The 7,501-nt window shown below is 40.1% G+C and overlaps 1 protein-coding gene across 1 annotated transcript; it reads left to right on the top strand.

Annotated features, from left to right (window-relative positions):
* Positions 1-839: 839 nt before the first annotated feature.
* Positions 840-4,964, top strand: LOC102223551 (extracellular calcium-sensing receptor-like). Its single transcript, XM_023351960.1, has 9 exons — positions 840-964; positions 1,156-1,450; positions 1,571-1,657; positions 2,393-2,662; positions 2,854-3,054; positions 3,159-3,428; positions 3,543-3,770; positions 3,862-3,985; positions 4,051-4,964. The coding sequence occupies exons 1-9, from the start codon at positions 855-857 to the stop codon at positions 4,962-4,964; spliced, it is 2,499 nt and encodes an 832-aa protein (XP_023207728.1). The 5' UTR covers positions 840-854.
* The last annotated feature ends 2,537 nt before the right edge of the window (positions 4,965-7,501 follow it).

Below are 7,501 nucleotides of genomic sequence, written 5' to 3' on the forward strand. Positions count from 1 at the left end.
CTAATTTATATGTTCCTTTGTGTCTATCAAACATTTTTTCCTCAAATTGTTTGTTCAATCCCTGAATATTGTGAGCTAAATCCTGATTGGGAGTGTTTTTAATCTGGTACTTATAAGATGCCACTTTCTCAATGTCAGTTCAGTTCAGTGGGTGTTAGTTCACCCAAATCTCTCAAGTAAAAAAACTGACCAAAGAAAAAAAAAAATCATGGTACTCTTTGATCTAAAATTAAAAAGAAACATATGTGATCATTTGAAAACCTACTCAATGGTCATGATAAACAATCTAACAGTTTTTTCAAGTTTTTTCAAGTTTTGTGCAAAAATAGGTCTTGTTTGCCTCATCCATGGTAAATAAAAATAAAAAACTAAATAAATTTGTGCTGCATCGTGACACTCACAGTCTCATTGTGTTCTTCATTTTACATTTAGTTGAATCTTGGAGACAGTCTAAACAGGTTATTTAGTTCAGGAGTGAAATATTGATTTTCTGACTACCTTCCTACACTTTCAGCTGAATTTAGCAGAATTGTTCTTAATACATTCAAAAGAGAAAAATCCCAAAAAGGTTTGCACATCAGTTATTGTGATATTTTTAGTGAAAGTAAAAATTAATTCACACTTGTTGTGTTTAGTCCATAGCATTTCTGAATAGAGGAGCGCGTGGGTGATGATGTAATGTTGCACATAAGTTCATGCACTCTTGAACGAACAATATAAACATGTGCTAAAGGAGGAGGAGAGTTATGGAGGCTTTACTTTACACACGTTTCCTCTTGACTCTCAGTTTCGTGTCTGTGGCCTCATCCACTGACTCGCCTTGCAGTTTGCGGAGACGTTTCCGCCTCAATGAAATGCACGAGCCGGGTGATGTGGTGCTGGGTGGGCTGTTTGAGGTACACTACACTTCTCTTTTCCCCAACATCACATACACCTCCGAGCCAGAGCAACCGAGGTGTGAAGGGTAAGTACATCATGGATGAATTTAATTCCTCTGTGTAAATTAAATTGTCTGTTCAGACTTTATAGAAATCGACGTAAGTTACATTTTACATGTGGACGCCTGTGACACATGTAAAATTAATTCCTACATCGTCAATATGATATGTGGCAATTTTTCCCTTTTTTTATGTTTATTGTAACATTTTGTTTCAGTTTTGACACTCTAGGTTTTAGAGATGCCATGACTATGGCTTTTGCCGTTGAGGAGATCAACAAGAACACCAATCTGCTGCCAAACCTGACCCTGGGATACAGCCTTTATGATAACTGCGGTGCTCTTGTTATTGGGTTCAGCGCTGCCTTATCTCTGGCCAGCGGCCAGGAAGAGGGGATTTCGCCTCAGGAGAACTCTTCAGGGACTCCTCCAATTCTTGCCATCGTTGGCGATTCCTATTCAACATTTTCAATAGCAATCGCCAATGTGCTAGGTTTGTTCAAAATACCAATTGTAAGTGTGCTCTATCCTTCGATTCACCTGAAATTTTCTCCGCCGTTTAATGCTGTTTTGAGTGCGAAATCTCTTGACAGTGTTCTGAATGATGTCATTTGTGCGCAAATGTAATGATAGGTGAGTTATTTTGCCACATGTTCATGCCTGAGTGACCACCGGCAGTTTCCGTCCTTCTTCAGAACAATCCCAAGTGACGCTTTCCAGGTGAGATACAGCTTAGTTCTGCACAGGACGTAAGATAATCTATTCAATAATGGGACTTACTGATATATTGCAAGCACATACAGTACATTTCCTTAAGCAAAAAAAGACTTGTAAAAAAATTCTTGAAATAATTCCAGTGTTTATTGCTGGAGCATTTCAAACTGAAAATGTGAGGACAAAGCTGACCTTTGTGGGAAAATGCTACAGCAGGAACCTATTGTTTTCGTTAAACTCACCAGTGTCACACATTTTTAGCTCCTCCACCTTTGCAGCAAAAGATATTTCAACTGAAGCATTTTGTCATATTCGGTGTTTTAGATACTTTTATTTTAGTAAGCCATCCTTTTCCTGCTATCTTGAAATATAAATATGGCCTTAAATAGTGTGTGACATCTATTGCACCTCCCTCAATACAGGAAAAACAAAGATGTCACTTGAGTCTTGATCTTCTTAAGATAGTTAAAAGCTCATGATTAATCAGGATCGAAACAGCCAACATCCATACACAAAACAAAAGTTTGTTCTTTCTTTTTTTAAAGTTCATATCAATTTGGACAAATAGGATTGCTCTCAAGTTTCTATTGCCACCAGAGAGAGTGAAGAAACTAAACTGAAGCAAAGAGTGCCATCTTGGAGTCACAAAGTCTCCATGACAGGAACTTATTTCAAGACGCATTTTTAACCACAGGAGAACTTTGTACATCTTTTTTATTTTTTTTTCTCATGTTTCCCCAGGTGAACGCCGTGATTCAAATTCTGAAACACTTCGGCTGGACGTGGGCCGGCCTGCTGGTTACCGACGATGATTACGGGTTCTATGTGGCCCAGTCTTTTCAGTCGAGCCTCTCACAGCAGGGTGGAGCTTGCCTGGCGTATGTGGAGGTCTTGCCCTGGGATAGCAAACCAGGCGAACTTAAGAGAATTGTAAATTTGATCAAGACGTCAACGGCTCGTGTTGTCATCGTGTTTGCTCATGAGATTCACACGTTTAGGCTGATAGAAGAGGTAAGAATGAATGCATAAATTAACTGTTCTAGCAAGTAGTCGACTGTCGAATTGACAGTAAACTTTCCTGCGAAGTTCTTTCTTCTCTCATTTCTGCTTTTTGTCATATAGCCCAATCAAGCCATTCATTTTCTAAAACGTGCAGCATAGTTTTAAAGTCTAAAGATGTGTTTTTGTGACGTAACGCCCAGGTAGCGGAACAAAATGTCACTGGCCGACAATGGATAGCAAGTGAAGCGTGGGCGTCAGCAGCTGTACTCCAGATTCCCCGCTTCATTCCTTTCCTTGGTGGCACTCTGGGTATCGCTATTCGTCGAGGGGAAATACCGGGGCTCAGAGACTTTCTACTACAAACCCATCCTAATAAAAACAACTACGACGAAACCAATCTGGTAAAATTCAGAGGATTTTTGAAGAAATGCCACATGCAAAGGACACAAATCATTACAAATCTAAAAATCCTGAATATTCCTTTTTCTTTTTGGATGTGTTTCAGGTGAGACAGTTCTGGGAACACACCTTTCAGTGCAAATTCAAACCAGCCGAAGCGGAAGAAGATGATGAAGCTCTGTGCACTGGTGATGAAGATCTTGAACAGGTTGAGACTGAGCTTTTGGATGTGTCCAACCTCAGACCTGAGTATAACGTTTACAAAGCGGTGTATGCTCTGGCTCATGCTCTTGATGAGATGCTGCATTGTGAGCCAGGCAAAGGACCCTTTGTTGATCGGACCTGCGCTGCTCTGCAAAGTCTGGAGCCGTGGCAGGTGTGACATCAAATTACGCTCCAAATAAACATCAGGTCAAGATTTCTGAACAGTCTGTTGCAGATTTTCATGAAAGTCTGCTTGAGGTTTGTCGTTCTCTTCGTCCTTTTGTAGCTCTTGCACTATTTACAGAAAGTCAATTTCACCACACCGTTTGGTGATCAAGTGTCGTTTGATGAAAATGGCGACGCCTTGCCTATGTACGATGTCATGAACTGGGTGTGGCTCCCAGATGGAGGAACCAAAATCCAGAACGTTGGTGAAGTGAAGAAGTCTGCCTTCGGAAGGGGAGAGCTTGTACTGAACGAAAACCTAATCTTTTGGAACTTTGAGTCAAAACAGGTGATTTCTTCTTAGCAGATAGCATTTAAGCTGTTGTTTAAATATCGGTGTGTGCTAATGAGGAGTGACCGATTACATCTCCGACCTCCAGCCACCCCAGTCAGCATGCAGTGAAAACTGTCCTCCAGGTACAAGGATGGCAAGAAGAAAGGGTCAGCCTGTTTGCTGCTTTGACTGCATTCCCTGTTCTGATGGAAAGATCAGCAATGGATCTAGTAAGTGTTATTATTTTTGCATAAACACATAATGTGCATAGAAATGTCAGTTTCTTCTTTTTCAGATGCCAGAGAGTGCATCAGCTGTCCAGAGGATTTCTGGTCCAGCCCACGCCGAGATCACTGTCTCCCTAAAGAAACTGAGTTCCTGTCCTACCATGAACCACTTGGGATTTGCTTGACAACTACTTCACTACTGGGCACATTCATCTGCGCTCTTGTTCTGGGGATCTTCATCTATCACCGCAGTACACCAATAGTACGAGCCAACAATTCAGAGCTGAGCTTCCTGCTCCTGGTGTCGCTCAAGCTGTGCTTCCTGTGTTCGCTGCTGTTCATCGGACGACCCAGACTGTGGACATGTCAACTCAGACACGCAGCGTTTGGGATCAGCTTTGTGCTTTGTGTGTCCTGCATCCTGGTTAAAACCATGGTGGTCCTGGCTGTGTTCAAAGCCTCCAAGCCAGGAGGGGGAGCCAGTCTCAAGTGGTTCGGTCCAACACAGCAGCGAGGAACCGTCTTCACTCTCACTTGCATTCAAGCAGCAGTCTGCACTGTTTGGATCGTCTATGCTTCACCGATGCCACATAAAAACACTCAGTACCAAAATGACAAAATAGTTTATGAGTGTGAAGTTGGTTCAACCTTTGGATTTGCTGTTCTACTTAGTTACATTGGTTTACTAGCTTTCATTAGCTTTGTGCTAGCGTTTTTGGCACGAAATCTTCCAGACAACTTCAACGAGGCCAAACTCATCACGTTCAGCATGCTGATCTTCTGTGCCGTGTGGGTGGCCTTTGTTCCTGCTTATATCAATTCCCCGGGCAAATACGCCGACGCAGTGGAGGTGTTCGCCATACTGGCCTCCAGTTTTGGCCTTTTGGTGGCGCTGTTTGGACCTAAATGTTACATAATTCTACTAAGACCTGAAAGAAACACGAAGAAAGCTCTCATGGGCAGAGGAATCACCACATCTTAACGTGTCTCGTCTTGTTCGTGCAAAACCATGTGGAATTTGGATTATGGAGTTTGTGGTATTTAGTATTTGTTTTTGTTCCACATTTTTTTCTCCTAAATTGGTTTGACACTTTGAGTTAGTGAGATTTTTGGTTACATCTACACCGTGTTCCAAATTATTATGCAAATTGGATTAAAGTGTCATAAAGATTACATTTTTTGTTGTGCTATTGAATTTCTAGATGGTATTGTGTGTCAGGGCTCTTTGAATCACTATAATTTCAGAGAGCTGGTTAGTTAGTTTGTCTCATGAGCTCTATTAAAGTAAATCTACTTAAGAAGGATGTTCCACATTATTAAGCAGGCCACAGGTTTCAAGCAATATGGAAAAGAGAAAGAATCTCTGCTGACGAAAATCATCAGATAGTGTAGTGCCGTATGAGAAGGTCTGAAAACATTAGATATTTAACGAAAACTGAAGCATTATCATACTGTGAAGAGATTTGTGGCTGATTCAGAACAAAGATGGGTTTGTACAGATAAAGGCAAAATGAGGAAGGTTTCTGTTAGACAAATTCACCGGATTAAGAGAGCAGCTGTTAAAATGCCCTTACAAAGCAGCAAACAGTTATTTGAAGCTTCTGGAGCCTCAAGGTGGAGGATCCTCCAGAGGCTTGCGGTTCATGAAGCTCCTATTCGGCCCCCACTAACCAGAGCTCACAAGCAGAAACGGTCGCAGTGGGCCCAGCCGTTCATGAAGATTAATTTTCAAACAGACTTGTTCACTGATGACTACTGTGCAACCCTGGATGGTCCAGATGGATGCAGTAGTGGATTGGTGGTGGATGGCCACCACGTCCCAACGGCTGTGAAGTCAGGAACGAGGTGGTGGAGTCATTATGCTGCACATTCAAACAATGACCGTTTGCAGTTCTTTATAATCCATAAAATGTTTAGAAAATCTGCTGTGCATAATAATTTAGAACAGTGCATTTTGAGTTTTTTAGTTTGGAAAAAAATACTGTTCTCACAGGGAGCTTTGTTCAGTACAATTTGATTTATATTGTAATAGTTCATGACTTGAAAATTATACTGACCGTCATTTGCATTGACCATTTAAGAAAATCTGAGAAAATATCTCTTGCATAATAATTTGGAACACGGTGTAATAAAAAGGTATGAAAAACCTTGTTGAATTTATCTGTTTATAAATTAGCAAATTTCTATTATATGTAATCAGCAACATAACATAAAAAAATATACTAAATCCAGTATTTGTGCAAAATAAGTTCATCCATGTTTCATCTAGGAAATGGGTGTGGAAACTTTAAATTGGTGGCCTGTGGATCAAACCTACTCAGTGGAATTTAAGATATGCAGACCTAGATATGGTTTTACAATAAAAAAAAAAATAAAAGGAAAAGAACTAATTTGAGTGATTAAAATTTCATTTTAAGCTAATTTGCATCTTTGGGTTCTGCTAAAAAGCATAAGGGACACAGGTTTTGTGGTAAAAAGCAAAGGCTCTACACTTACATAATCCACATAGAGGATTGTGCACAAAAGTTTGAATCACTGAATAAATTTGAAAAGTCATTTAAGGTTTCCAAATAAACACCATTTTCAAGCACTGTGGGTCCAAACACTAGTGCACAAGGAGCGAATGACGCTGGATTTCCTCCCACTGAAACGAAGCCTTGTGTGATCAGGAAACCTTTCGTTCAGAGAGTTTTGTTGATCACCTCAATTAGGGAAATGTTCCCTGATTTCAAAACTTTAGCTGAAGTAGCTTGTAATTCCAGTCTGCACTATGGCAGTAGAGATGTGTGGTTGCACAAGGTGGGTTCTCTTTTCAGCTCATTCGGACTGAAGAACATTTAAGCTAAATAATAATTGAATGATTATTAATTAATGAGTCATCATTATCATTTTTAACATTTTGGATATTTTTACCCAGTCAGTCAAAAATGAGTCTAGCCTTGACTCCAGTTAATTGTCTGAAGGAAGACTTGAACTCTGATGTTCGCAGGAATATGTTTTCTCATTTGATGGAGTCTGAGCTCATTTGCAATGATGGATAAGTAAAATTCTGCTTCTATGTGTTCAAAGCAAATTAAAAAATATTGACTTGGGGTTTCATTAAAAAAAAGCGCATGCCATACATCGGACGTTCATTTGTAAAATATTTGTAAATCTTTGCATCAATTTCTTGAGTTTCAAGAGTAAAAATAAAAATAAATTAGTTTAGAAGATAGATGGTTCCAGACTTTTACACACTCAGTGTAGCAATGAAATATTCACTGTATTTTTGTGTTATGTCCAGCCCCTCTGTTTCTTATTGGTGCTCAGAAACGTGAACGCTGAAGGGGATCATGTCAAAGACATGGCACCGCCAAGCATATAAAATGAAGTGACTTTGTACTGAGAGTAAAATGACATGAGGGGATAAGGGCAGTAATGGGAGGTTTCCAGAACACATCCCTACTCTTGAGTGTTTACTTTCTTTTCATGTGCTGTGTGACCCTCTCCCTTCCTTCGACATGTGATTTAAGGAGAAAG

The sequence above is a fragment of the Xiphophorus maculatus genome, chromosome 18 (assembly GCF_002775205.1).
Source record: "Xiphophorus maculatus strain JP 163 A chromosome 18, X_maculatus-5.0-male, whole genome shotgun sequence".
Taxonomy (NCBI): Eukaryota; Metazoa; Chordata; class Actinopteri; order Cyprinodontiformes; family Poeciliidae; genus Xiphophorus; species Xiphophorus maculatus.